At 51.8% G+C, this 27079-nt stretch overlaps 11 protein-coding genes and 1 non-coding gene across 12 annotated transcripts; 7 read left to right on the forward strand and 5 right to left on the reverse strand.

The window, feature by feature from the left end:
• Positions 1 to 75: 75 nt before the first annotated feature.
• B0T23DRAFT_420988 (uncharacterized protein) lies at positions 76 to 2628 on the forward strand (the record flags this gene model as incomplete). Its single annotated transcript, XM_062839750.1, has 7 exons — positions 76 to 134; positions 295 to 331; positions 660 to 1380; positions 1440 to 1787; positions 1990 to 2401; positions 2432 to 2442; positions 2477 to 2628. 7 exons carry the CDS (start codon positions 76 to 78, stop codon positions 2590 to 2592), a joined length of 1704 nt encoding a protein of 567 aa, XP_062691719.1. The 3' UTR covers positions 2593 to 2628.
• Positions 2629 to 3053: 425 nt separating this feature from the next.
• Positions 3054 to 3887, forward strand: B0T23DRAFT_443521 (uncharacterized protein; the record flags this gene model as incomplete). Its single annotated transcript, XM_062840864.1, has 3 exons — positions 3054 to 3314; positions 3416 to 3488; positions 3530 to 3887. 3 exons carry the CDS (start codon positions 3054 to 3056, stop codon positions 3694 to 3696), a joined length of 501 nt encoding a protein of 166 aa, XP_062691720.1. The 3' UTR covers positions 3697 to 3887.
• An 813-nt stretch (positions 3888 to 4700) lies between these two features.
• On the forward strand, positions 4701 to 5157 carry B0T23DRAFT_429616 (uncharacterized protein; the record flags this gene model as incomplete). The annotated part of the gene is made up of 4 exons (XM_062840201.1): positions 4701 to 4714; positions 4769 to 4804; positions 4885 to 4963; positions 5017 to 5157. 4 exons carry the CDS (start codon positions 4701 to 4703, stop codon positions 5155 to 5157), a joined length of 270 nt encoding a protein of 89 aa, XP_062691721.1.
• Positions 5158 to 6641: 1484 nt separating this feature from the next.
• Positions 6642 to 9005, forward strand: B0T23DRAFT_405376 (uncharacterized protein; the record flags this gene model as incomplete). Its single annotated transcript, XM_062838992.1, has 5 exons — positions 6642 to 6933; positions 6996 to 7283; positions 7373 to 7629; positions 7714 to 8012; positions 8321 to 9005. 5 exons carry the CDS (start codon positions 6642 to 6644, stop codon positions 9003 to 9005), a joined length of 1821 nt encoding a protein of 606 aa, XP_062691722.1.
• A 1319-nt stretch (positions 9006 to 10324) lies between these two features.
• B0T23DRAFT_381968 (uncharacterized protein) lies at positions 10325 to 13639 on the reverse strand. The gene has a single exon (XM_062837298.1). The coding sequence runs from the start codon at positions 13480 to 13482 to the stop codon at positions 10792 to 10794; it is 2691 nt and encodes an 896-aa protein (XP_062691723.1). The 5' UTR covers positions 13483 to 13639; the 3' UTR covers positions 10325 to 10791.
• Positions 13640 to 14297: 658 nt separating this feature from the next.
• B0T23DRAFT_t257 lies at positions 14298 to 14369 on the reverse strand. The gene has a single exon. It is a non-coding gene; the product is annotated as a tRNA-Arg (tRNA).
• On the reverse strand, positions 14358 to 16114 carry B0T23DRAFT_339902 (ubiquitin fusion degradation protein UFD1-domain-containing protein). Its single transcript, XM_062835870.1, has 2 exons — positions 15914 to 16114; positions 14358 to 15823 (listed from the first exon to the last, which is right to left on the reverse strand). The coding sequence occupies exons 1-2, from the start codon at positions 15914 to 15916 to the stop codon at positions 14681 to 14683; spliced, it is 1146 nt and encodes a 381-aa protein (XP_062691724.1). The 5' UTR covers positions 15917 to 16114; the 3' UTR covers positions 14358 to 14680.
• A 310-nt stretch (positions 16115 to 16424) lies between these two features.
• On the forward strand, positions 16425 to 18275 carry B0T23DRAFT_381970 (uncharacterized protein). Its single transcript, XM_062837299.1, has one exon. It carries the CDS (start codon positions 16678 to 16680, stop codon positions 18172 to 18174), a length of 1497 nt encoding a protein of 498 aa, XP_062691725.1. The 5' UTR covers positions 16425 to 16677; the 3' UTR covers positions 18175 to 18275.
• Positions 18276 to 18376: 101 nt separating this feature from the next.
• B0T23DRAFT_163963 (putative RUVB-like protein) lies at positions 18377 to 20363 on the reverse strand. Its single transcript, XM_062832774.1, has 3 exons — positions 20165 to 20363; positions 19862 to 20088; positions 18377 to 19788 (listed from the first exon to the last, which is right to left on the reverse strand). Exons 1-3 carry the CDS (start codon positions 20171 to 20173, stop codon positions 18579 to 18581), a joined length of 1446 nt encoding a protein of 481 aa, XP_062691726.1. The 5' UTR covers positions 20174 to 20363; the 3' UTR covers positions 18377 to 18578.
• A 1054-nt stretch (positions 20364 to 21417) lies between these two features.
• B0T23DRAFT_443523 (uncharacterized protein) lies at positions 21418 to 23972 on the forward strand (the record flags this gene model as incomplete). The annotated part of the gene is made up of 3 exons (XM_062840865.1): positions 21418 to 22040; positions 22106 to 23868; positions 23952 to 23972. The coding sequence occupies exons 1-3, from the start codon at positions 21683 to 21685 to the stop codon at positions 23970 to 23972; spliced, it is 2142 nt and encodes a 713-aa protein (XP_062691727.1). The 5' UTR covers positions 21418 to 21682.
• A 153-nt stretch (positions 23973 to 24125) lies between these two features.
• Positions 24126 to 24559, reverse strand: B0T23DRAFT_163982 (uncharacterized protein). Its single transcript, XM_062832775.1, has one exon. The coding sequence runs from the start codon at positions 24501 to 24503 to the stop codon at positions 24279 to 24281; it is 225 nt and encodes a 74-aa protein (XP_062691728.1). The 5' UTR covers positions 24504 to 24559; the 3' UTR covers positions 24126 to 24278.
• An 810-nt stretch (positions 24560 to 25369) lies between these two features.
• Positions 25370 to 25991, forward strand: B0T23DRAFT_164020 (uncharacterized protein). Its single transcript, XM_062832776.1, has 3 exons — positions 25370 to 25556; positions 25745 to 25895; positions 25951 to 25991. The coding sequence occupies exons 1-2, from the start codon at positions 25414 to 25416 to the stop codon at positions 25893 to 25895; spliced, it is 294 nt and encodes a 97-aa protein (XP_062691729.1). The 5' UTR covers positions 25370 to 25413; the 3' UTR covers positions 25951 to 25991.
• Positions 25992 to 27079: the final 1088 nt, after the last annotated feature.

Consider the following 27079-nt stretch of genomic DNA (forward strand, 5'->3'; position numbering starts at 1 on the left):
TACCAGCTTTACCTCTACTAGCTGCTACCAAAAAGCCTTCACCGGAGCAGCAGGCGGGCCCGGCTCAAGGTCATGATGGCTCCGGTCACGTCGTCGGTGGTTCAGGCCACGGCAGCAGAAGGGGGCCAAAGGAGGTTAGTCCTTTCCAAAGACATCAGGCATGGAAGACTACTTACTCCGCTGCCCAAAGTGGATTGAAAGTAGCTGAGAAGAGCATGTACTTGATATTGCCCTCTTTCTGGACCCCACCGGGGTTTTGTTGGGAAGAAAAAAAAAATACTAATACGAAGACAGAGAATCTCGACAAAACCCCTCATGTCTTGGACACAACGTACAGTGGACCCGTCTTGCTGCATCTCGTCCGGATGGTCAACCCGGCCCGCGAAAAGCTGGATCCGAAGAGATTGGGCGAAGCACAGCTTCATACGGCTCTCCCTAATTTCAATCGACCGCATTTGACTATATCCCAATCCCTCAACACTAAATTCTATTAGTATATTTTTCTCGTTCAGTTTTGAGCCAATATACAATGTCAAAATTTGCCGGTCTATCTCAAGCGCTCAATCAATCATATTTCAATGATCGTCCGCATGGTCAATCACCATATAGCGGATACGGCACTTAGCCACATGGTGAGGACGCCCTACGAAGTCGATTAGACGACCGGGAGAAGCGATGAGGATGTCGCAGCCTTTCGCGATTTGCTCCATGTGCTCTTGGTGAGATGGCCACCAAGGCCTTGGCACTCTCCTGCTACGGCGACTGGCCGAGTTCACTTGCCTTCTTCTCCTCGTATTTGCTCGGGTGGTGCCGTTGCCAATGTTGATCTTGGGCTTGACGCGGATGCTCATGCGGAAGTCAAGCTCGAGAGTGGGAGTGGGCAGAGCGAGCGAGGCGGCAACATTGTCATCGTCGAAGTGGTGGAGAAGGTGTACCTGATCTCTCCAACTGGGGTTGGGGTTGGGAACTGGGGCTGGGGCTGGGGCTGGGTCGTGGGACTCTTTCACAGAACCATCCACCTCCTGAATCGCAAATCCACCAATTCTGAGGCCAAGTTGGTGCAGGCGGGCAGCCAAGCTTCTGTGCTTCTCCTGGCGAGGAGCACGACAACCACCACTGCCGCCAAGCCGAGAGGATCAACAGTCAAAATGGCAACCTACGTAGAACCGCAAACGACTACGGATAAGAACGAGTCGGCTGTGTCTGTCGACTACGACGCCTTGGACGACTCTCCTATCGGTCATCTGGCCAAGAAGCAGCGAACCACTCCCTCACCAACAACTCCCTCAACCCATCACTCCCTCGGCCGACCACTCCCTCAACCAGCCCCATTTGGTGAGGTCAGGTATTACCAGGATGAATACGAGGAGACGAAGACAAGTGAGCTTCAGAAGCTGAACTGATCCAAATCACAAGATAACACCCGAGGTAGCGCACAGAGACCTCGAGTGCGGTCACCAATTGCGCTCAGGGTGACCCCATTGCCGGTCCCGACAACAAGGCCGATCACGAGGCTAAATCAAAAGGCGAGCCTTCTATATCGGCTGACATCTTCCGCTTCAACTGCCGAACTAGCTGCTTCTTTGACCTACACTCGCGCAACGGTCCCGGTGTACCCCACGAACAGCAACTCTGGTCCCCCATCAAGACTGCGTTGCCGCCTAGACGCATGTCTTATTCTGTCGTGCCGAGCTTCCAGTCGGTTCTCATATACCAAAACCCTGTTATTGGCCTCTCTTCTGTTGTGCACCAACCGCTTGCAGACTTTGAGAAGCTCAAAGCCCTGCGTAGGTTCAAGGCAGTTTGTGGGCCCCATTCCAGATGTGAAAGATATACCCGCTCGGCCGCCCCTCGCGGTCGCTGCTTAGACGAACCATGCCTTGGATCAGTTGCTCGGCAACAATCTGAGAACATCCGCTCTCGGAGTACTTTATCATGCATCTCAGCCGGTCAGACAATTCCCTCCCAATTATCGACCGTGTCCAACAGCTCGCCGACGGGCCAATCCATTGGGTTCCCTAGAGGCCCATCGACAGGTTCCTTCCAACCAAGTACTCCCAGCTTTCCTGAATCGATTTGCATCTCGTTCTGCTTCCACTCCACCTTTCAAAGAGCCCTTTCGGGCTACTTCGGTTCAGTCTACTCCTCACGCAACTCTTCGTCGACGTCATTGTCTCGACAAGAACGGCTGGCTGACTTCTCCCTCTCCGATGCCACCTCGTTGCCGATGGAATAGTCCCAAGCCTCGTGTCGAGCCTTTTGGCCCATCCAAAACTACTGGCTTACGCCCAGCCATGCTTCACATTGTAGAGTTTGCTGGCCACGAGCCTCCACCCCTAGCCAGCGCTACTGCGTCTCTGCGGCCAATTGGGGCCACAGGCCATCACGATTGCGCAAGGTGGTAAGTCCAGTTTCTTACGCTCCTGTAAAGGCAATGCTCGGGTAAGGACAATTTCCGAGACTAACAAATGGATAGACTCTGGCAAGACTGCGGCATACCTGATCCCCATCATTTCCACCAGTCGCCTGGTTAAGACTACCGGTTGCTTCGCCGACGAGACTGACAACTTTTGGGCTATCTCTACGTTCTAGGACATTCACTACGTCTATTACACAATGAGAAAGTCGGCCAATATCAGAGTCAATGCCATGGCTGGCTGTCTAACCGATTACTGTTGCGGCTAGGGTCAAGGGTACTTCGTACCAACTCTCCAGGCTTCAGCCAAAGCGAAGACATATTCTGCAGGAGGCAAATCATTATTGGAGAGACCACCGCGAAACGCCGAGAATGATTGCGAAACGCGGGTTATGAGAGGAACAGATGAAAGTACACCGAGTATGACAAACACTGGATGAAATGACGGCCTCTCGACAATACACTGACCTTTTCTCTGATATTGACAGAACCTGTCCAAGGTTTTCCGCAGCCCGAAGTATCTCCTTCACTGTCACCGTCGACAGATGGCGAAGAACGGCAGATCGAAGTTGATGACGTGTGGAATTTTGCGCACCGCACACCAGTACCGCGAGCAGTGGTAGAGGCGATGGTCATCATGATGGGACACTTTTCGGTACAGAAGACGCACAGAGCAACGTCACGCTCCCTCTGGGTTCTCTCACCATGCGTTTTGACACGAGGCATCATCTTGTTGAACAAGTACTCGCCAAGCTCATCGGCGATACGTCCGCTGTTGGCGCAACGATCCATGGAACAGGATCTGGATCAAGGAACTAGAGAATTGATTGATTCGAAAGCGCTGGTGGCTGCCACGAAAGGTGTCCGGAGACTAGGCCTTGCGCCTATCAGGCAGAGAGTTGAGGAGATTGAAGCAAGCCTGCTTCTTCATATAATGCGGCATGGATGCGCATGGCATTGGGCATCTCGCCGCTGCATCAACCGAGACCAATTTACAAGGCCACTGACTGCCCTGAGAGAACTTGCAAGAATTGCACTTGGTTCTCTCAACTGACCACACTCGGTGGCCCAGGTTTGTCCTCTCCGCCATTGCTGAGCTCCAGCTTGCTTAAGAGGGATCTAATCGTGTCGAACCCATCGAATCGTTTAGGACAGCTGACCTGCACCCAGCCATTCTCCGCAACGCCGAGATTGCGGGCTACGATATGCCCACCCCCATTCAGCGCTACTATATCCCCGCAACCGTCCTGTGGCAGGAGAGTGTCAGAGGACTAAGGTAACGCATTGCATTCTTAGAAATCACCCAGGTGTCATGGAAATCAGCTGTAGTAGAATCGCTGTTGATTAAACAAAAAGCAAACCGGTTGAAGCATTGCAAAAGAGCTCCAGAGCTTGAGCCGAGGCCAGATCAGGCACGATTCGTTCAAGTTTGACTGTGCGGCCAAACGGCAAGAAGCCTGGCTTGTAACCGCGAAATCGTCGTTTAGTTTCCTGCTGGAGCAAAGCAAAACCGTTGGGTTCGATCAGACAGTTCTTTGTCTATAACAAACGATGGGTTAATCCCATTTGCCTTAAGGAGCAACGCGAGGCGGCTTGAAAGTGTCATCGTGGGAAGGGCCCGTCTGCCAGAGAAGTTGGCCGTAGCTCTCACCCCAGAAGTTATCCCAGGACCAGGAATTCTGGGGCATATTTGTTTGTTGGGACCGTTAAGGAGAAAGAGGTTGACAAATTCTGGTCAACGACGTCCAGTCCACAGAGAAAGAGAATTGCAAGTTTAGGGCCACTAGATTTCGACCCTGATGGAGAGGGAGGTTGGTGGTTTGACTCACCACTCGTCATCCACGACGAACTGCTCAATCCCCCGCAACACGGCATTTCCTTGAACTGAATCTCGACAGACACTCCTTCCCAAAGAAAGGAAATTTGTTGTCATATGTCACAAGAAGGGAAGGAGCTTCCAAGAATCTGTTCGATCTTTCTCCGGTCTTCCACTACTTTATGCTCCCTTCCCCCATGGACAAGAAATTGGTCATCAAGTCCTGTCCGTTCCACTGGTCAGTGGTTGCTCGATGGTGACACCGCTCTCCTGTCGACAACAAGTGGCCAGTTCATGTCACTACATTCCATTCACCGAATGCTGACATCGAGACACCTCCGGAAGGGTCCTCAACTTCAACAGCACACTTGTTCCCAACAGATCCGAGAACAATTGCGCTTTCAAGCTCAACAGCAACCGTGCCTTCAAGCTGAACTGGTCTGTCTGAAGCACACCAGTGGTAGCCCCATGTCCGACTCCCCGTAAGTCATTCTGAAAATCGGACAGCCGACGTCTGCTAACCAACGTGTGTCCAGCTTCACCCTTCGCCGTTACACGCCTTCACGAACGCTGTCCCGCCGGCCGCCGAACAACACTCTATGCTTCTTTGAGGCTTCACTCTAGAATTCTGGCTACTGAGTACATGGTTCAGCCTCTCCACGCTCTCAGCATGGCTAGCACCCAGCATCCGCTCACCCAACATTAGTATCTCCCGCTCATGCCCAGTCTTCGTGAGCTAGAGGAGGCCATCGAAGCACTTGAGCGGCTGGCAGCGCCTAATTAGACCGGACCGGTCATCATCAAGACCGTCAACGCCGTCAACGCCAACGGCGCCTCTATTGCCAACAAATCTGTCAACGCCAACAAGGTCATCAGTGTGAACAGCACCGCCATGGCGACCATGATCGACAAACTCTACATTTAGGGATCAAAACGCTGCCGACGCTGACTCCGGCAAGGCCGACTGGCCTCAGCAGCGCAATGTTTGCTGCAGTTAATTGGGCAGGATGAGATGCCCTCTAACGTGCAGCTGGGGCGTTGTGGCTTGCCTGGGCGGGCTACGGAAATGGGGTCTTCCGGGGCTTCTAGCATTTCGGCATTCTAGCCTGCCAAACATTGACGGCCGAGAGGTCACCTAAAAGGCCTCGAACCACAACGAAATTCCGATGTATTCCCCGACAACAACAGCAACTACGCCTTCAAGCCGACTGGCTGCCCAACTGATGTCTAACTGTAAGCCAAGGTCACCATTCCGTTGTCTAGGGAAATACATGCTCCCAAACGGCGAGCATGCTTGTTTTCGGGAGCCTTTCGGGTTCTCGACCGTGCGGTCAAGCTCTGCTACGATATCGAACCGGTTCTCAGACGGTCGTGCCAATGAATTTCGATGGCTGTCGGGGGAACAACGAAAGTTGTCCAATCCCGAAAGCAAGATGTCGACGCACATTATCGGATCCCATCTTGTTGAATTTTGCTAACCATTTCGTGGCCTTGATACTAGCTCCAAAAGATCCTGCGCTTTTGTATAGATACATAAGGTCGACAGACCGGTCGTTCTCTCGCTACCCGTTCAACTTTCCGAAACACAAATGAAGCATGAACTGCTTGCACCAGATACATACCCCAAGTTCAGGAACGTCACTCTGGCGACTGGATAGACCAAACACGAATGGCCCCCTGAGCTCAAGCGCCACCAAGACTAGGCAGAAACAGCACTTCCGCGGAGAAACGGCGAAGATAAGGGCTCGGGTTTCTGCAGCCGATGGTAATGCTACTTTTATGGTCTCGAAACGCCTCTTTTCTCCCAACTTTTCAGCTGTTGAGTTTTGGAGGCAATTGGAGACCCAAAGGGGAGATCCGCAGAGGTGCGTTGGTACTGATAGTGTCTGTGTGGAAGAATGGAAGACTAATGAGCCTAGGCCTGGCCAGATCGTGCATCAACGTCGTGCCATCCAAAAGCCCACCAAGTACAATGTACGGGTGGACTGCCTACCCAATCATGGCTGTTGCGAAGTGTTGGGCTAAGTATCTGCGAGTTTATCTTGCGACCCATCTAGTGAAAAGCTGAACCTCCTTGAGCCGAGCCTCGCCTATTTATGGTGTATTTGGCCCACGTACACAGCAAAAGGTGTGTTACACAACTAAGCCATATGCAATAGACGAGCTGACTTTGAGGTAGGCTGCAAAAAACTGGGTTGTGTAGCTACCTGCTTGTGCTGATCAATGTCTACGTGAGTTAGAGATGTAGATGTATTCTATTTAAGGGCGCGTGAAGCATCCCGTTTCTTGGTGTTTCGTCGCCTTTCTGATCTGCATACTTCTTCCCAGTTCTTCACTTGTTATTTTCATTCTCGAATTATTTCAAGTCTGTTATCCGTCACCCACGTCGGCTTACGATCAATCTGCCCTATGGATTCATCCAGAGGAACTACTTCCTACAGGGGTCACGATCGTTACCACGGGAATCACCATGTTGATGATTCGTCACAGCATGTGCCCACTAGTGTCTACATGCTGGAGGAGAATGTACCGCTCCACGACCAACCTGGACGTACAGATTCTCGACGTTACTCGGATTTGGAGAGAATTGGCTCATCTCCGAGGGGGCTTGATACCATCAATCATGATTGTCCTTGGCAACCAGGACGCTCTAGACGAATCCTATATCTCGGTTATGCTCCTTTACTCCTGAGTCTGGCTTGTGAGTACAGCATTTCCTCAGTATCTGCACATGGTTATACATGTGCTGATTGAAGCTGACAGGTACTCTTTTGGCCATTTACATTATTTTGAACAGCAACGGCAAGCCGGTTAGCGCTTGGGCTGGTTCACATCGCATGCAGCCTGGTCAGCTCCTGGCTTTTACTTCAACTGCTGCAAATTCTTTGATGATGATTGCCTACGTTCAGGGATGGGTGTCTTTTTTCTGGATACAAGCACTCAAAGGCAACATGCCTGTGTCCAGTCTTCACTATAATTGGGAAGCAGCCACGAGTGTTTGGGGATCCCTCAAATCCTTGATGCGAAGAAGGGCTTGTCGCGTCAGTGTTGGTGAGTTTGCCATCATTTACGTACTCTCTCTCTACACTATACACAAGTCTGCGCTTGATCCGTAGTAAACTGATCTAGGTGTCATCAAGTATCCATCCTCGTGACCATAACGTCCTTCCTCCGGGGCCCTCTGATACAAAAAGGCTCCTACATCCTAACCATTGGTTCAATGTATGCGGGTATTATTGACCTTCAAGTTCTACCCGCCACCGAGGTTTGGGATTCACAGTCCTCTGATACTCCCAAACTCAAGCAAATATTCTCAGACGTCATGAGAGAGTATCAGGCCAGGACTCCCATCCACATTACCGGGTCAGATTGCAACAATTGTTCCTTAAGTGTTGAGGCAAGTACAGATACCCCGAGTTCTCCGCAGAGGTTGGGCTTCAGACGGCGTCAAGGCTAATTTACCTATGTGGTATCTTGCCAGGGGTTTGGATTCCAATACGTGAACACACTCAACCAATCAAACTTACATCACTTTTTGGAGCGCCCATCAACAAATTACAGCCAGAACCATATTCTCAATGTTACAACCCATGCCATTAATGTCAACGAGTATATTGAGGTTAATGTCGTTCGGAAGGCCTCGAATGATTGCGATGCCAACGTCATCACAACGACACATCATCTATATCCCTCAACGGTTAAGTATAAGTTGTTCCTCCAAGGACAAAAAGCCACATTTTCAACAAGCGACTGGCAGAACGATGAGGTTGTTCAGCTGCTGTACGTATCTTCCCATGAGCGCAAGGCCTGAGTCTACCTTTTCGAGCGTTGAACCTGGTTGCAGCTGCCGTTTCACTGACGAGTCTTAGAGATCTGTCATCGACAAACCAAGGCCATGAAAATTGGAAACTTTGGTACTTTGGAGAAATAGCTAATCATTTCTGGGGCGCCGAGACGGTCCTAACTGTGGTCTGGGATAACGTCGTTTCCGTTGAGGCTGAGCCGACGGGGACCTGGATGACTTGGACAGCACCGGTACCGGATCCAGATGATCCGGATAGCCTAATTCAGACTGTGATCGACTACAGAGGAGCGGCATCTTTCTTGTACGCACAAAACTCTGGCAATGAAAGCGCATGCGGTCCAATCTTTGACGATCCGACTCATGATATTTTGAACGGTTTCCGAGAGCTGGCGTTGCGCCTGTCCATCCGTGAGGCATTTGAGAGACACGAGGCTGCTGCGGCGGCAGGTGGCGAGACAGAAGGCAACCCAGCCTTTGTGCAGAAGGTTACCTACACCAGCCATCAGCCCCAATATGCCGTCGACAAGCCAGCCCTTGCCCTAGCGGTAGTGATTAGTCTTCTCGGTCCTATCTCGATCCTCTCTCTATTTAAAGGTTGGACAACCCTCGGGAGAGACTTTTCCTTAAGCCCATTCGAGCTGGCCAACTCGTTCCTCCTCCGGTCGCCGCTGCCCTCGTCGTCACCTCGGTCAAACAGCAGCGGCGACTCTATTTTCGAATTGGAGCAAAGACAACATCAGCTCGCTTCACTCCTTGCTAGCTGCAGCAGTAATGCCTCGGCTGAGAAAGTACTTGAGTCGATCTGTCAAAGAGCAGAGGCGGCTAGTGACGGAGTGAATGGCATGACGACCAAGGAGCCAGTGGTGCAGTATGGAGTGCTTGACGGTACGGGCTCGCTCGGTTTTGCCATTTCGGATGTAAATGGCGTTGTTCATGCTCGGAAACCGAGAGAGGGAGAGATGCTATGATTTGGACTTTCATGATTCTTACGACTTGGGTTTTCTTGTGGCGTCGTTGGACTTGAAAGTGGTTCTGTGGTTCTACTGTGGGATGCTTTTCTCGTACTGGTGACTGGTGTCGGGAAATGACGATACACATGATACTGCCTTGTTCTAGCTGAACAATTCACAAATTACCTTCTACCGGCTAGCTGAAAGTTGATAAAACAAGGAGCCTCTACTTCCCTTCGCAAAAGTAGGCAGGAAGGCGTTCCGGAAAGGCGCTTGTTGCGATACTTACAACAGGAACAATCTGGTAGGAGATGATAGGGGAAAGTGTCTGCATAATAGAGGCTGCAGAGCATTGCTCTCGCAGGACAGGAGCATACTTCTGCATATAACTTTAACCGCAGATTGCCTCCCAGTATATCAGGGCATGAATTTGCCAGAGCAACAGACCTCGAAGAGACTTGATCAAAAAAAATACGACCGAATGATCACCTAGTGAAAACAGCTCGCCTCATGACAAAGGGAAATACTGTCAGCAGGGTACGTAATTAATTGGTTAAATTTAAGTTGAATATGGGGGTCGTCAAAATAAGCTTCCAACTCAAGCCTTTTCCGCTACAGCCAATCACCGTCGTCGTCTTACACGTGTGATATAATAGCCACGTTCCAGGTTCATCTCTCACTGTCTGCCTACATAGTGTACTTACCTACCGTTCCAAACATTGACACACGAATCATGATACCTAGATCTTGACAGGTACATGTCAATTACCTAAGAAACATCCATCCACCTTCCCATTACTACGTAGGTATATATATGGTTTTAGTATCACCTAAACTACTCCAGTCTGCACCACATACACAGTCCATCTAGATATTCTCAATAGCAACAAAGGATCGATATCGATTCGTAACTTATATCCATCCCTCTTGTTACCCTGCTGTCGCGTCGTGCCTCCTATATGATCTTTGTCACTGCTGCTGCCATCATATTTTGGGATGTGTTAACAGACTATGACCGATCCTGCAAGCAAGCGCCTTCGACTCGTCCCTTCGTCTTTGTATGTGGATCATGCCCGTCAAGTGAGTCCTATACAATAAATGCGATACATGAAAGCAAATAAGAGGAAAGAGCCTGGGGAGCGAAAGTGGGAAGCAAAAATACAAAGGCAAGGGAGCAAGATCTGTAGAGCAAACGGTCAAGAGAGCAAACGATATACGGAACGTATGAATGAATGTCTAATCAAGACCAGCTGTCGAGATTTAAGAGAGCCTGAGCTAATATTGGCATTATGAGCGTGAAAGAGAGATATCTTCTGTTGTCAGATCACCGCTGACATGTATGGTGTGTACACGGCAATTACAATGTTGTAGGTAGTATGGTACTTTGCAATCGGCTGCCATAATGTACCTCTAGGCTAGTCTGGTCCGCGCTTGAAAGCGAAAAAAGTAAAGTGGACATGGCAGTATCTAGATGCTTACAAAAACAAAGGAACGGTCTTTCCCTTGCGAGTAAAATGGAGTTGAAAAGGGCCTCTCCGAAAGGCGTACAAGATTAAAAAAACGAACAAGACAGCGAGCACCATTGTATACCCTAGTGAAAGCCGGATCAACCTTTCTTCAGAGAAAATAAAAAAAAGCAAATTAATAATCCCTCCATGCACCGAGCGCCAGAGGATATGATATGGAAAGCAAATAAGCAAGGTACCCAAACCCCCAAGTCATGAATCCCGCGTGTGTGTGTACGAGGCCCAGTTCCGGGCAGTTTCATTTACCCAACCAAGTCAGTTGCGAAAATCAATATGTATCACCAAGCATACCCCCCACCACCATAATCGTCATCCCTGTCCATCCCATCCCACTCGGAATCCTCCTCATCATCATCGCCGCTGCCATCCACAAAATCCTCCATGGTCAACGTCTGCTCCGTCAACTTCTGGTTGTCCAACTGCAGCTCCACCTTCTCGCACCAGCCATGTCTGTAGAGAATCTCGCCCGCTACGTTGGCTTCCCTTAGTGAAAGAGATAATGCCTCGGCTGATAATGATAGCGATGAAGCCACGGATACTTCGCGTTCGCCGCGTTGGGCGCTGTGGCCGCGCGAGGGCGAGGGTGTGCCGCCGTTGGAAGATGAGGAGCCAGAGGATAGAGCTGCGATGCGGGCGCTTCGGCGGGTAGAGAGTGAGGACGACGGCCCTTGGTGGGCTTCGATGGATTGGGCTACCCAATTAACGGTACGGGACCGTTTGATAGCAGAAGGAGGTAGTTTCCTCGTTGAGAAGGTGGGTATTATCTGCTGCTTGTTGGGGGTGGGTGTTGGTGGGGGGCGTAGTTTGAAGGGTGGCTTGGGATCTTCCCATTTGCGAAGAAAGACGCCCTTGAGACGGGCTTCCCATCTATCGCGCATTTCGGAACGCTGGCGGATGGGAATGTTGAGTTTGGCGTTGATATCAATGATGCGTAAGTCGGGAAGATCGGGTGCGGCTTTGATCAGGGACTGGAAAAGGTTCTCGGCTGCGTCGGCGGACCACTTGCGCATGTTCTGAAGCTCGAGGGTGCGTAGACTCACTGGCCACTCGGGGACTTCTTGGACGCTGAGGACCTCGTCATAGCTGGGGTCTGAGTCGTTGTAGAATTCATGGTGGTTGTATGTTTTCAGATCTACGCTCAGCGTTTGCAAGTGTGGACAGGCAGTGCCCAGGACAGTGAGGAAACTCAAGCTGAGGGACTGGTTATGCTTCAGATAGAGATGTTCAAGATGGTAGGCACGGGTCAGAAGGTATTCCGAAAAATCATCGGCAGTGATTTCCCAGCAGTTGACGAGCTCCAGCGTCTTCAAAGTTTTGGGAAGAAGGCGGAGCAAGTAGTCGTTTGCAATGGTGGAGGATTCGATAGACAGATACTCCAGTTGGGGAAGAACGTTAATGGCATGGGCAAACTCGCTGATCAAGAAGTTTTCGAACCCTTCATCTTCTTGGACAACCGCTGGCCAGTTATGCAGGGGCATCGAAGGAACCTGGAAGTTCTGAAGGCAAAGTTTCTTGAGGTTTGAAAAAGCCGGAGTTTGGTGAATAATGGCAGGACTTTGCAGAGTCATGTCGGGGGTCATCAACCTTCCGTTCCATCTCCAGGCCTCAAGTTCGAGCGGCTTGTGCTTGGTTCCTGGAGGGTCGCCGCCGTTGAGAAAGTTCCACAAAGCAGTTGGATATTTCCATCTGAGGCTCGCTTCAAGAGATCGGAATGGGGCATCGTCCTTTGCATGGAAGAAGTCGATAGACATGAGCTGTGGGACATTGGCGAAAAGGGCTTCCCAGTCGAGGTGTTGCCCTTTATAAGTCTTGGAAGCAATCTCCTCAACATCGATCCGCAACTTTTTTACTTTCCACCTGTAGCGGTACTTCATCTTTGAGGGATCCGAGGACAAGAGCGCCACGAGTCCATGTGCCATTTTCCGCGTGAGCAAGGGGGGAGAGTAATACAAGGCCGTCAGGGCTGGTTCCGCAAGTTCCCTGCAAAGACGGCTCGCAGATAAGAGAAGGTTGACAGCATCTCGATCACGCTCGGCGGATGCAAACTTGAAAATCAAGAGCCAAAGCTCATACGGGAGATGTTGCCAGGGGGGGATGACTTTGGGTTCCTTTTCGGCAGTGTCTTCGTCGGCACCACCAGAGTGGACAAGGTCCAATTTAGATTTCCTGGACGAAGCGGGCGTGCGTCTCTTAGTGGCAGTCGCCGGCGTGCCTTTTCTTCTCTTTCGCTCTGGGGTACGTGGAACTGAAAAATCCCTGGCTCTGGCTACGGATATGGCCGTTGCTCTGGCCCTGCGAGGAGTGGGGGGACTTTCCTGGTCGGTGTTGACGATGTCGTCATCTTCTCCATCGGTGTCTTCATGGAAGAAGCCGGACCGGGGACGGCGCCGTTTTCCTAGCGCTTGGCGACCGGAGGTGACTGCTCGTGTGTTATTGTTGAGCTCGGTCCGAGATGGACGCCCCCGTGTTGATGATATGGCGGACCTGCGTGCGGGTTGCCGTTCATCTCGTTCTCCGTCCTCCTCCTCTTCTTCTTCTTCTTCTTCTTCACTGTCGCTTTCATCAGACGTAGTAGAGGCACTGTCGCTATCGTCGGAAGAATCTTCACGATAGTTGATGGACGACCTACGCGGGCGAATATTGTGATATGTAGTGTTGTTGTTATCACCTCTACGGCCGTTGAACGAACGACGTGGATCACCACAGTTCCGGGCTGCCCCTGCTGCTGAATCCCCGCTGCGAGCGCTTCGTCTTAGTGGGCTTGCTGGGCCCAGATTTGATGTCGCACCGCGGCCGATTGCAACACCAGCAGCGGCTCCCACAGCACCACCCCCCTGACTCCCGGCTCGGCGTGGCCGCAGACTACGGCCACCACCCACTGCCGCCGCTACTTCTAATGCCTCCGTCGCCGATAATGCAGATCTAGTACGGCTTCGCGCCGAAGCACGCCGGGCCTCCACCTTGGACATGGCTGGCTATGCTGTTCAGCAAGCGGCATCGAGTGGTGCGAAAAGGTTTGTTTGCAATTGATTGATTGTTTGTGGATATGTACGAGTGCAAAGAAAGAATATGGCAAGGTGCATCCAGCAAGGTTGCCTTGGTGTTGTTGAAAGACGGATGGTTGCGAGTCGGAAGATGGCTTCGGTTTGCGACTGATGATGAATGGTCCGGTCGCAGTGAGCACAGAACCAGTCCGGAACAGGAAGTGGTCAACCCTGTCAGTCAATCAATGTCCTGGAAGTGGGAGGCGCTTTTGGTTTGCTTGCTCACTGTGCGGAAGTGCTAAACCGACAATGCCGTTCGATTTCGTCCCTTTCAACCAATCACGGGACCCAGCCAGCCTGCTGCACGACCCACATTAGCTAATCAAGGACTCATCTCAAACGATGCAACCGACCAAGTTCGTGGAAGTGCAACTGGGAAAAGCCAAAAATCGTTGGTACTAAACTAGCATCAGAACTCGATGCAATGCTGTTGATATATTCGCTCCAAGCATCGTTGACATGTATCTGATCTTCAAGGATGCAAAATTCTGGAAGGACAGACCTCGAAAGCGGATGCAGGCAGAACTCCGGACCTTCCTGGTACGACACTTACAAAGCGACCGCTTAAGACAAAGACCAGAAGGGCCAAGCCGTTCTCGGTGCACCGTCAACAATGAAAAATCAGGGACCATTTGTGCCCTGCACTCAAAGAACAACTGCCGGCATTTCAAGGGAGCAAAAAGAAAATAAAAAAGTCGGGAGCATCTCCGTATGCAATGCCAGCAAAAGAAAAGATAACTCGATCCACCCAGGGGTCGAACCTGGAACCTCCTGATTCGTAGTCAGACGCTCTGCCATTGAGCCAGCGGACCTTGTTGAATATCACTTTTGCATGATCTAACTATAGGAGGACATCGAGGTATCATTTCCTTCCTCACTAATTCTAGTCAGCTGCATGGGCCTGAGTGAACATCGTGCTGCTCAGCACTCCACATCATCCCATATGCAGCCCTTTTCTATCTTGAAAAGCACCGTGGCCTGTCCATATGTATTCGTAACGACGCTACAAACGTTCCGTGATCCCTTGACTGTGAACCTGCCTTTCCCATTACCCTGTTTCCCATAAACGCCCGACAATGCATCAAACCATCTAGTAACAAGCTTGTTGAACGAAAGTTTGTCCCTAGACATTCCTGCCGTCAAGTCGCCTTCCCTTGCTCTCTGTCGGCTTTTTCTCGGCTTGCGCGGCCTTGTCTTCACCATCACTCTTCTTCTTCGGGACTCCTCCCCGGAGCGTCTGTCCCTGGCCCGCAAAATGCGGCTGCTTCGCCGCGGCCGCCTCCCTCTCCTTGTCTGCGGCAGTCTTGACAGGCTTGATCTCGTATCCCAAGAAGAGCTTGTTGGGCGGCAGACGCAACGGCAGCGGGCCGTTGTTGTTTTTCCTCCTGGGAAGCACCACGTCCTTAACGTTGGTCGAAGTACCCGCCACCGGCGTCGCCGGCTTCGGTGTTCCCGTCTTGCTACTCTTCTTCGCCGCCAACCGCAGACCCTCGCCTTGGAAGTTGCCCACCGACGTGGTGGTGGCTCCTGGTGCGATGGCATCGTAGTTGATGGCCTGAGCCATGGTTCCCTGGTTGTGCAAAAGACCACCCGCCGGAAGTCCTCCGCCAACAGCCCTTCCATTGCGTGGTGTGCTGGTACCACTGCCTTGTGTCTGTCGCGAAGGCTCGACGTAGCCAACTGGCGGCGCAAAATCGACGCTGACATCTGTCTCGATCATGCAGACACCCATCTTGGCCGTCTCTGGCTTGACGTCTAGTACTGCCATTTCGTAGATCTCGTCGTTGTACTCAAAGTTGAAAACATCGCCCTTGGTCAGGGCCGCAAAGTTCCGGAAGGCCTTTTCGAGGACGGCACGAGGGTCGCTGATGTCGAGGAAGTTGACCGATTGCGGTTGGAGCTTTACAAGTCTGGCAAGCTCGAGAGAAGTCGTCTTGATCTGGATCATGTCGCCCACGTCGAGCTTGAGTGTCTGCATCATCCACTGCGGAATGTAGGCCCTGCCCTCCTCAGCCACGAACTCTAGAACACCGGCGTGTGTGTGGGTGCCCTGCGAGCCGTTGATAAGCTCTAGCATGATGGGCCATTGGACGTGTAGTCGCGAAACCTTGTCGAGAGCGGAAGGCGGGAGCAGAATCTTGGAGCCGTAGTTGAGTTCAGGTCGTTCGGCACCGGGCGCCATGACAAGGGGGTAGCAGCGGTAGTACTCATCGAAGCGTTGCGCGCCCCGAGAGCGACCGGCGGCGCGGCTGTAGATGTCTCCATACTGCCATGGCCACAAGTTAGAATGTTTCAGAAAGATAGAGGGGTCAAAAAGCTTTCTTGATAATCGAGCGTGAGGACAAGGATAGCTTACCATGATCGCGAGGGGGCTGCTAGAGATGGAGTAAAGTAATGTTGTGAAAAAGGGAAACGACAGGGTATTTGTATCAAGAAGGGAGATTTCAAGGTAAGCTTCGCAGAATAAGTAGTGGTACCCGGAACAGCAGAGTGTGACAAGCGATAGTGAAAGGGAGGTTGTGACGGTGTTGAAATAACCTGACCGCGTGGAAGGTTCCAAAGGCAACAACGCAGATGACATAACTGGGCCCGAAAGTTACAGGCACGTTAGGTAATGATTGGGACCCTGGCGGCCTAGCAAGGGTATCGTACAGTAAGTACCTAGAGGTATCTGCCGCCTCAACGGGATTGGCGGGGTGAGAAGGTGCCGCCGTGGCGTCAGATCTGTGAAACCGTGCTGTGGCGCGAGCTCCCCCCTTTCTTAAACGCTTAGGTCAGAGGTACCTTGAGCGCTGCCTGTCCACTGCAGAACGCTCTGGACCTTGATGGCAGTGGAGAGCTCCATGTTATCCGTTGGGGCTGACAACGGCTAAGGTACCTAGTGATGGAGTTTCTTTAGATTCCCAATTCGCCATCCAGATCCTCTCTAAACACCATCCTCTACTTGTAGGGTTGTCATTCGCCGTCGACCCAGGCAAAATAGTCATCATCTCAGGCCATATCTACACAAAAGTCTGCGATACAGAGACAGAATAGGCCATTCCACCAAGAAAACATAACCTTTACACGCTGACGTCAACGCCTACACACCAACACACGAGATTGAAGACAACCACCACCATGTCCTCCCGCTTCTCCGCCGCGCGCCCCAAACGCGCCAGCGAAGCCTACGCCCGCGCACACCACGGCGAATCGCGCTCCAACGACGACGACACCTCCAGCGGGCCCTCCCACAAAAAAGTCAAGTTCGACGTGCGCAACCCCTCCGCGCTCGCGCCCTCAGCGCACGATGACGACCTCGACGAAGCTGACGAGGAGGTTCTTGCCGCCGACGTGATCGGTGGGCTTTCTCGAGCCACCAAGCGCGGCGCGGTCAACATCGATGGGTACGATTCCGATTCGGACAATGACAACCTGGAAGACCGCGCGGAAGCCCGAGGGAAGAGCCGCAAGAAAGGCAAAGACGCTGAGGACGTGGATCTGGCCGAGATGATGGATAATTACAACAAGCCTTCCAACGGGGCAGGGAAAGATGCCGATGAAGACGACGAGGTAGACATGTTTGGCGACTTGGAAGACGACGACGGTGCTCAACCGACGACAGCCGGTGGTGGCTCAGCGAAGGACAAAAAATCCGTCCACTTCCTCGCCGACTCGGAAATCGAAGGGCAAGACCTTTCTTCTAAAGCTGGAGGAACCATCAACATCAACCCCGCCGCCTCAGCTGAATCGGACGACGAAGACGACGACGAAGAAGCCATAGCAGCCGCCATCGCCGAAGAGGGAGTAGACGAAGAGGTCGGCCTAGGCGGACTGAAGAAACACGCGCCCAAGATTGACGCCTTCAACATGCAAGCCGAGAATGAAGAGGGCGCTTTTGACGAGGCGGGCAACTACATCCGCAAAGCGGCCGACCAAAATGCCGTGCACGATAAGTGGCTGGAAGGCTTGTCCAAAAAGGAAATCAAAAAGGCGGCGTTGGCGCACGAGAAGCGTGAGGCGGAAAGGCGCGCGCAGGAGAGGGAAGATGATAAGATCGCCACTGGGGACTTGCTCAGAAACTTGATCTTGACGCTAGAAAAGGGGGAGACGGCGCTGGAGGCGCTGGCAAGACTTGGAAAAGATAAAACCAAGGGGCCGAAGAAGGTGCCCAAGTGGAAGCAAAAGAGGCAGGAAAGGAAACAGGGCATCGATTCGATGGATGTGGATGACAAGAAGGAGGAGGAGGATCCGAAGCAGAAGAAGACCAGGGAGGCGATTGATGCCATTACTGAGGCGGCAGATAAGCTGTTGGGAAGGGATTATCCGGATATTTACGATAAGGAGAGGGAGTGGTTGATGAGAGAGTATAGAGCAGAGACGGGCGAGACTTGGCTGGAGCCTACTGCTCCTGAAAAGGAGGAAAAGGAGGAAGAGCAGCCATCGTCACTAAACGGACACCCCAAAATGTGGGAGTTTAGGTGGACAGATGGGAGAGACGGAGGAGGAAGCCAAGGGCCGTATGACGGGCCCACTATGAAGGCATGGCAGGATGCTGGATACTTTAAGGAGGCGGTTGAGTTCAGGCCGGTAGGCGGAGGGGACGGGGAGTGGTCTAGGGTTGCGGCCTTCGTATGATCATCACATGGCAGATGTGTATGGTTAGGTTTTGTACGATTGTGTGTGATAGTATACCCCCGGTTCGGAATGACGAGAGAATCAAAAGCCTTTATCACCATGCTTGAAACTCCTCAGCAGCTGGTTGTCATTCGTCCCTACTATGCCCTCTCCTGCTACCCCATACTTCGACTTCGATTCGTTTCGTTGTATGATACAAACGGATATTTGCAGACTCCATGCCATCGCCATGATCAGTACCATGACAAAAAACCATGACTGGGCACACATAAAGCTTAAGAAAACAGTGTTATCATGACAAAGACGCCTTTTTGATGAGCCATCCCAATTAAACGCCTAGACGAAACGAAATCATAACCCCAAGATCATTCATTAATCCTTGTTGCGCATTGTCCCATGACTGTTTAGCTGCTGGTATCCATGCTATCACCGCCAGCCGCAGTAGCCGCTGGCTCTCCCGTAGCACCGCCATTGACACGGAAATCGACCACGCCATCACTGCCGATGAGCCTCTTCTCCGACTCCTGCACGAACTTGACGCTCCTGGCAGGATCGTAGAACAGCTTGAAGCTGCGCTGGACGTCCTCAACGCCGACCTGCTTGGCCTTCCTCTTGGCACAGATTAGTTGCGACGTCGTGATGAGGTTGCTCGCATACCGGAGGCCGGCCTCGGCGCCGATCTTGGTGAGCAGGGCGAGCGCGTCGGGGGTAAGGTCGACTTCTTCCTCCTGAGCGCGAATCGTAAGAATCTGTCTGAGCTCGTCGGGCGTGTACGAGTGGGTGTTGATGATGGAAATGCGGTCGAGGAAGTCGAGCGGCAGGCCGTGAGGGCTCTTGTAGTCGGTGCCGCGGATCTTGGAATGGCCCCGGTTGCTGGCCATGATGACGATGGGGGCCAGGTCGGACTCGAGTGCGCGGTTGATGTACGAGAAGCACTCGATGTCGAGCATGTGCACCTCGTCGATGAACAGGACACCGGGCACAATCTCGGCCTTGCCTTCTTCCTTCCACTCGGCCACCTTGGTGTTGATCTGATCGCGGATCTCGCTGCGGATCTCGCCCGTGTCGCCCGAGAAGAGGGCGAGGAAGCCTTGTGTCCTCGAGTTGATGACGTCGATCTCGTGCAGCGTTACTGTGTGGACGACCTCCTTGCGCTTCTGTAGCTCGCCATCGGGGCACTGCAGGAACTTGGTGTCGACGCCCATGGCGTCGTAGTCGCGCGACCTTGCGTACGATCGGCCCAGCTTGGTAATCTTTCCAGATGACTTGTCTATCGAGATAATGTCGCCGGCCATGACGCGCTCCTTGGTCATAGCATCGATCATCTTGCTGCCCATGTCGTAAATAGCTTCCATGTCGGTCGTCTTGATCGTAAGCTTGCCCTGCTTGGCGTGGCCGGTAACGCTCCGGTCGATCTGAATCTCCACCACCTCACCCTCCATGATCTCACTCTCCTCCTTGATCCTGACACCAATCGACTTGCGGAATGCTTGGGTGAGGGCCTCGGTCTTGGACATCTCTAGAGAGTAGATTTCGGAAGCGGCAAGGGTGGTGAAAGGGACGTCGGTGCCGAGGGACTGGGCCATGCCCATGGCAAGAGCAGTCTTTCCTGTGCTGTTTTATACCCATAGTTAGGTCAGTACACGACGGTATGCGCATGAGGACTGGCACAGCAAGACGAGCTAACCTGGGGGGACCGGCGATAAGCACAGCACGGCCGGCAATTTTCCCTTGCTTAATCATCTCAAGAACGACAGCAGCCGCCTTACGCGCCTTCTCCTGGCCGACAAGGCCTTGGGAGGCAACTCTGGGCTCGAGTGTATCGGCATCGACGCCCAACCCGCGGATGTGCGAGTGCGCTGCGATGAGGTTGAGACCCCGGAGGTCCTTACTCTCTCCGACGGTAACGACCTGCTATGGCATGGGCACAAGAGGTTAGCTGGTCTTCCGTCAAGGTACTGTGATGTTGGGGGGTAGGTGGGGAGCTTACAGCAGCCATATTGCCCACTGAATTGCAAGATATTAAATATTGAATATGCCGATTGACGCTACAAAATTTCCCAAGAAAGGTCGCTTGGGTTTGGGTATCACAGTGGGTGGGTGGTGATGGATTAGTTCCGTCGCAGGTGGATGCAGGGATGGTTTGGCAGTGAATGATGGAATGTGCTTGAAAACTAAGAGCGAGAAGTACGACGAAGTTCAAAGCTGCAGTGCGCGTCGCCGCGCGCTGTGATGGAACTTTGCAGCGAGTTCTCCAATTGCGTGCATAGACAGGCCGGGGCCTCCAGCGAGTGGGTTGTTACCGAGTTTACGTAACAATACGACTCTTTCGTACGCCGACTTACACGCCACTGTGGCTGAGGATCCAAACGGTGACAGAGAATGGGCGGAGACTTGGAAGGAAGACAGTCCTCGGACTTCTATGTGCCGGCGGGTGGGACTGGACCTGCCTTCCCGGGCGCGGGCTTGGGGGTCCCACAGCGGGCAAGGCCCCGGATTTTAGACCCACATCGGGATCCGATTGAGCTGATCATCACAACACAAAGCCTCTTTGTTTAGCAGTTGATTTGGAAAGAGAAGCAAGTCGGACGACCTGTTTGTATACAGATGGAAGTTCTTTGAAAAGGCAACAATGTTGGCACGGGCTCGTGACTCGGATGCAAAGTGAGAGAAATGCAAACATGCAAAGTAAACATGCAAGCAAGTAGGTACACTACTCACTGGGACCTGAAGCGGCCCGCAGGAGGTTCTTGGGTCAGGAGACTATGTGTGAGGTATGCTGTCATCCTAAAGAGCTGAAAGAAATACCTACATAATACGACTTGAAGATATCAATGAAATAAATGTGACGTTCGGCCAGTCATAGGTACCTAGCCATTGAAGGGACAGAATGACAAGGGTCTGTAGCGCCTTCCTTGAGTGTACAGGAGAAGTTTTGTGACCTGGGAGTGGAAGAGCTCACTGCAAATCTGCAACTCCGTCTGCTACCTTGGGCTCATGGTGGTTCCCCAGAATTATTTAAACCAATTTCCCCACCCAAATGGCAGACACTTTCCCTTTTATTTTTTTTCTCTCTTCTCCTTTGGACATCTTCGACGATTGTAGACCTGGCGTCCCGGAATGCACTCAGAACCATTAGTTCGACTGTCCATTTAGACAAGGAAAAAAAAAATACATCAACTTGTTGTATCTTTGCGCGTCAAGCCCTAGTCTGATCTCATTCCCGTCTGGAGGTGCGGGGCCTCTTAAAACTTTGACTCTATCTACGCGTCTACCCGCATTGGTATCGCATTACAATCTTCAACCAACGATATTGAACATCGACACACATTTCAGGCTCAATTCCGACATTGACTGACGTCGGTCTGTACCGCTGGCACCGGTCAGCCCCACCATTGTCACAATTACACTCTCGTCTTATACCTCGCCACATATTGTCTGTTAGGCGCACGCTTGATTGCAGCGTCTCGTCTCACTGCACACCCCCATCCGTCCGCCTGGTGTCACCATGTCTTCCAGGCCGCCGGATCCGTACGCGAGGCGGCCTTCCACTCTAAGCGACCGCCGACCATCGGCAGACCCCCATCAGCGTCGCGATAGCCAGCCTCGTAATGTTTACGGAAATGAACGGTATTCCGATAGGCCCAGTTCCAGTCATGCAAGTTCTCTACCCAACAGGCCACCAAACACTTGGAATGATAGTCATCACCGGGACCGGGACCGGGACCGGGATAGGGATAGGGATCGAGATCGGGATCGGGACCGGGACCGTGGCTTGTCTGATGCATCTGCAAGAGGCCTGACAGTCAACACACAAACTGCATCGGCCGGTGACCGTGCTCGACCTGACCATGGACTGAACACGCGTAAGCTATCAATAGCTATTCCGGATCAAATCAAAACATCAAACGAGTGCTAATTTCTATGGCAGCGGCCACTGCCTCATCTCCTACGAGCAATTCCAGGAGTACATCAGACGCAGAGATGGGAAAATGTCTCAGGGCTTTGTGCGACTCTCTTATCAGTTATACTACGCACAAATATAACCTCACTCAGGCTGAAACGGCCCTCGAAAAGCGGCAAGCCGAGTACAAAAAATGCACGGCTAAGCTGGCAGACTTCCCTTCAGTACCGGAACTTCAAAAGAAGTATCTGGATCGCGACACCAAGCGACGTGCAGAGTATTCCAATATGGTGCGTGTTGCTGAAGATGGTATCAAAAGGGCAAGAGAGGGTTTTCTCTCCTGCTTATTGCAGCTGATGAAGTCCGGTCAGTTGCCAGCTGCGTTATTGCCTCCAGCTTCTAACTCGAAGGAGTACGACGACAAGATTGCAGAACTGGAGCAAGCTTTGTCAAGTCATAAGTCCGTCACACAAACCGGGATTAATGCGCTGCAAGATCGTTACGACGGTCTCCAATCTAAACGACTTCTGGACCAACAAAACATGGAATCTCGATTTAAGGACCTCGAGGACAAACTTGGCAAACAGCAACGAGAGTATCAAAACAAACTCGCGAAGCAGCAAGAAGACTTTTCAAAGCAACTCCAAACAGAACTGGCTAAGCAGCGGCAAGATTTTGAACAGAAACTTGCAAAGCAGAGTAAAGACCTCCCGAAACAGAGCACCAAACTGGAAGAACAGATCAACAAGATGCAGTCAGACTTGAGAAACTTTAAGGAAACCCAAGAGCAAGAACTCAAGACACAGCTAGCCAAGCAACAAAAGAAGTACGAGAAACAACTCGAGCAGCAGCTCGAGCAACAACGCGCCACGGCACAAGATGATTCCAAGCAAAGCTCTGCTAGCGAGGTAGCGTCTCTACGACAGGAGCTCGCCGACCTGCGCTACCATCTGGGAACCAGAGAACAAGAACTCAACCAGGTCCGAGCTCAAGTTGCTGAGTTTGAGCAAAAGATGGCAAAACAGGAGGAGAAGCTAGAGAACGTCGATTTTGTGGCGCTGGATGAAGCAGCCGAGATTGTGTCATTCCAATTTCCGGCGCTCAAAGACCGCGTTACGGATCTGGAGACCAAGGCCCCTCTGGATATCTTGGGGCTTACCAAACAAGTTACAGACCTGGGGATGAAAGAGACGGATCTGGAGGCAAAAGTGACTCAGGTTTCGGCAGCCCAGAGGGACTCTAACAGGAAACTGGAGGATTTCCAGAACAAGTTCGCGGTTACCTTTGGGCAACTTGTTGATGCTGAGCGTACCCGAATTAACAAGCTCACAAATGAAGTAAACAACCTTAAGCTGAGGCCGACTTCTGGAACGACAACTCCTCAGTCTGGAGTCAACATGGCTAATGATGAACCTCTCCGTGCCGAGTTCAAGCAAGCCAAAGCAGAGCAGCAAGCAAAGCTTGAGGAATTGCAGCAGAAGACTTCAGCGCTGGACTTTGCAATCAACAATCTCAACCAGCGCTTCAACAACATCACTTCCAAGCATGTAGCCGACATCTTGATCCAGCAGCTGCTTCCGGAGACGGAAAAGTGGAAGTTAGACCTCGAAGACTCGAGCCAACGGGTTGAGTCCCTTGGTAAGGAAGTTGATATGCTCAAGGCTAGCGTCGGCATCTTGGAGGTCAAGACTGCAGGGCTCAATGTGGAGCTTGAACCTCAGGCAGGAATGAAAAGGCGCCGAACTGATCATGATGGTACACATATTGAACGTCCCACTTCTAATACCGGAGTAAGTTTGCAATTATGCGAATCTCGACATTGTTTTATTCAGGTCAAATACCGAGTAACTAACTTGGAAATGATTCATAGCAGGCAATCAATGCACAATCCTAGCCCTACTGGCGTTCTTGTTCTCGTTGGTAGGAAGCTTGTACAAACATTAAAAAGCCAAGTATAACTAGAGCCTAAAGTAGACCCGTATAAGTCAAGACTCCCGGCGTTATAAGGCGTTGATATACCCCTTGAAGCGAGGTGGAAGATTACTTTTGGCAAATTGGCAGACTTGATAAAGCTGCCTCAAGCCGAGTGGATTTCACCTTAACAACTAGGATAGGGAGGGAAAGACGGGAAAAGCATGACGACACACGCAAAGTGTAATGATAGCCCAAGTATATGCAGCTTTGTAAGCTGGCGAGGATACTAAGAGGAAGTGTTGATAAACACTGGAATGCAAATTACGTAAGCAAGGATTATAGAGATTGACCAACACTGGTGGTGATAGGAGGTGGTAGATGTTGGGCATTGATGCAGAGAAAGAAACATGCTGAGATCTTGCAAAGAGGTGAGGAACATTGATACGTTACTGCTGGAAAAAACATGGAGGATTACAGTACATCTTTGTGCTATGACAATTTGGTCGAGCATTTATCAGAAAATCATGTGTATCAATGCCAGCAAACTAAAGATAGAGACATGACGACCAAAAGCTTACCTATGGTTCCAAAGTCTTGGCATAACGAACGGTGACAGTTGACCCCCTTGTCGCGGATCTTTTCGTGCTGGGGGATGAAGATCTCCCGGGTCTCACACACTTTTTCCGCCCAAGTGCCGCGCCGGGCTGAGCCTGCAGTCACAGGGCTTGGTGGAGCTTGTTCCATGTTTCGCTGTAGCCCTGTGCGGCACGGCGCTACCTACCTGTGTAGTGTCCGGGTATCTATAGAGGTCATCAACCTGAGCCTTTGCGTTTCTTGGAAATGTTGCATGAAAGCAAGTGAAAGAAGTAAAAGAGACAGAGGAATAGGCAGAGCAATAGACAGGTTGTGCTCTCACAGTGAACATGGGCGAGCTCATGCTCGTATGCATCATGTATGGATTACCTACCACAGGGCGTGCGTTGAAACGTGCCCAAGAACCATGGACCTAAGCTGTCCATGCAGCAGCCTACAGGGGAAGCTGGTATGTTAAGTAGTGTTCTGAACCAAGCTTCTATTTGCGATCAGAATATGATATTAATGGAGGAATCAGCTCGTATGATAAAAAAAAAATATCACTCGAGACTCGAGCTCATCAAGGTATCATGAGGTTTTTAACCTGCTGCAGAGTCCAAGATGAATGACGGGAATATCGTCTCTGCACCTGCACGCAAGCTCATGTTCTGTCCAGCAATGCTTGGAAGCGGGGCAAGCAAAATGGTAAAAGTAGGAGCGCAAGCTCTAACCTCCGGCTACATCTACCTGTCTTTTTTTTTTTTTTTTTTTTTTTTTTTTTTTCGACGGACCTACTGAGTGTATGTATATGCAGCTATATGTAGTAGGTAATCATACAAAAGTTTCGCATGGTCACGTACTTGATTTCTGTCCAAATACTTCTTCCCGTTTCATCGTCCAGGCTGCTCTCCAACCACTCTATTCTATTTTTCAGGGACTGGCAATCACAAAGGTTTTCTGGGCCTGTGTCTCAGTCACGAAACACAAGCCGGTGAGTTGACTTGTTGGAACACAAAGCCGCCGCTTGTACCTACCTAGCTGTTAGGGTGCAGTGTGGTCCACTCATCAAGCGCGATGCCGCACAGTGGCCGCTCAACCGCTACTACCGCTCCATCTCCGCAAGAATCTCTCCGCCCGGATACGACCCGACCGCTAATCACCCACGCTTTTCCACCGCAGTCCCAGGGCATTCCTGCCAATCTCTAACAACCCGCACCCAACAAGGGGAAGCTCCAGACGACGAGATCCGACTCGACTTTTACAGGAACGGCTGACATTCCGTTCTACACCCGCAACTCGTCCACTGAACACCACTCATCCATCATCCTAGGTTAGTACACTACACTACAGACCTACGACGGCACCTCAAGTGACGGGCAGCCCAGGCCAGGTCCCGTCCTCCACCCACCCACACCACCACCACCACCACCGTCGAAGGCACGGGTACAGTACTGCTAGTGGCCACGGCTACCTTAGCATCGGATGCCTGACCACCACCACCACACACACCCTTCTTCACCCGTCACGCCTTGACCCTGCTGCCCTTTCTACTTTGTCCCCGTTTCCACTCTCCACTTCCATTCAGGTTCCATTCCATTGCTCGCGCCCTCAAGCAATCCCACCTCGGCTTCCCTGCGCAACACCATCCGAACTCCGGCCCTCTTTCGCGATACCTACATAGCTTGGCTGCCAGCTAAACCGTCTTCAGTACCTCCCGTCTTCGTACATCGTTGCTGTCGGATACACCATTGCTCTGCGCCCAGTCCCATAACCATCCGCCATCTCGAACGCGTTACTACCAAACGACAACGATTCCATCTGCACCTTCGGGCCGCCCCCCTTCGCACCTGCTCGGGCACGCTCACCGATCGATTGCCGTCGTTGCATGCGCTGCCATCGTTTTCGGTTGCCCCCGACTGAGACATGCGCCCTTGTCTGTTGTGCCAAACCAAGGTTGTCGATAGGAGGCTAGGATAGAGAAGCTAGGAACTACAATCACGTCCCCTTCGACGGGCGGACAAATGAGGAGGAAACAGGCTGGTGTTGGCGATCCACATACGACAACACCGCGATAGCGACCGGACGGCCGCTTGATACATCTTGGCCATTGCTGCCACGCGCACGCGTCTCTCACAGCAGAGAGAATCGCAAACACAAGAGTACTGGTTAGGTATGCCATTTTCCTCCTGGTGACCAAGTGTGGTCGTAGTGTTGCGTCTGCTCCGTGTTTGGTGTTTCAATTGCCCCGCAAACCCAAAGTTGGGATCAAGACCCCAAGGGGACGTCGCAAAGCTGCCATCCCGCTTGTCGCGTTGGCCATTTCTCCATGTAGACAAGTACCCCCGACGACTACGTTTTACTTTTGCTTTTCTTGGGCATGAGGGTGACGCATGCTGATTGTGCCAATTGCCAGACCCTATTGAAAAGCCGTCTATTGTGAAGGTCGACCCGTCTTCCATCCCATCTTCGTCGCATGTTTTGCATTGAATAGCTATTCATACAACCCCACGCATA

Source organism: Neurospora hispaniola, assembly GCF_033458365.1.
Source record: "Neurospora hispaniola strain FGSC 10403 chromosome Unknown B0T23scaffold_5, whole genome shotgun sequence".
Taxonomy (NCBI): domain Eukaryota; kingdom Fungi; phylum Ascomycota; class Sordariomycetes; order Sordariales; family Sordariaceae; genus Neurospora; species Neurospora hispaniola.